At 60.8% G+C, this 334-nt stretch overlaps 1 protein-coding gene across 1 annotated transcript in view; it reads left to right on the top strand.

Annotated features, from left to right (window-relative positions):
- Positions 1-235, top strand: part of LOC104543026 (zinc finger protein 776-like) — a gene marked incomplete at its 5' end in the record, with an annotated part of 596 nt that extends 361 nt beyond the window's left edge. The window contains one exon of the mRNA XM_010187517.1: positions 2-235. Coding sequence (XP_010185819.1) covers positions 2-235 — 234 coding nt within the window. The remainder of the gene's footprint in view (position 1) is intronic.
- Positions 236-334: the final 99 nt, after the last annotated feature.

Consider the following 334-nt stretch of genomic DNA (forward strand, 5'->3'; position numbering starts at 1 on the left):
CTGCGGGAAGGTTTTCATCCGCAAGCATCACCTCCTGGAGCACCAGCGGATCCACACAGGCGAACGGCCCTACCACTGCGCCGAGTGCGGCAAGAACTTCACCCAAAAGCATCACCTCCTGGAGCACCAGCGGGCGCACACCGGCGAGCGGCCCTACCCCTGCACCGAGTGTACCAAGTGTTTCCGCTACAAGCAGTCGCTCAAGTACCACCTGAGGACGCACATGGGGGAGTGAAGGGCGGCCGCGGAGCCTTCCTCTCCTTCCTTTTCCCCCCTCCTTTTCCATCCATCCCCTTCCTCATCCTCATGTCTTTTTCCCTCACCCTTCTCCATC

This window comes from Mesitornis unicolor, unplaced genomic scaffold, assembly GCF_000695765.1.
Source record: "Mesitornis unicolor isolate BGI_N332 unplaced genomic scaffold, ASM69576v1 scaffold37056, whole genome shotgun sequence".
Classification (NCBI taxonomy): Eukaryota; Metazoa; Chordata; class Aves; order Mesitornithiformes; family Mesitornithidae; genus Mesitornis; species Mesitornis unicolor.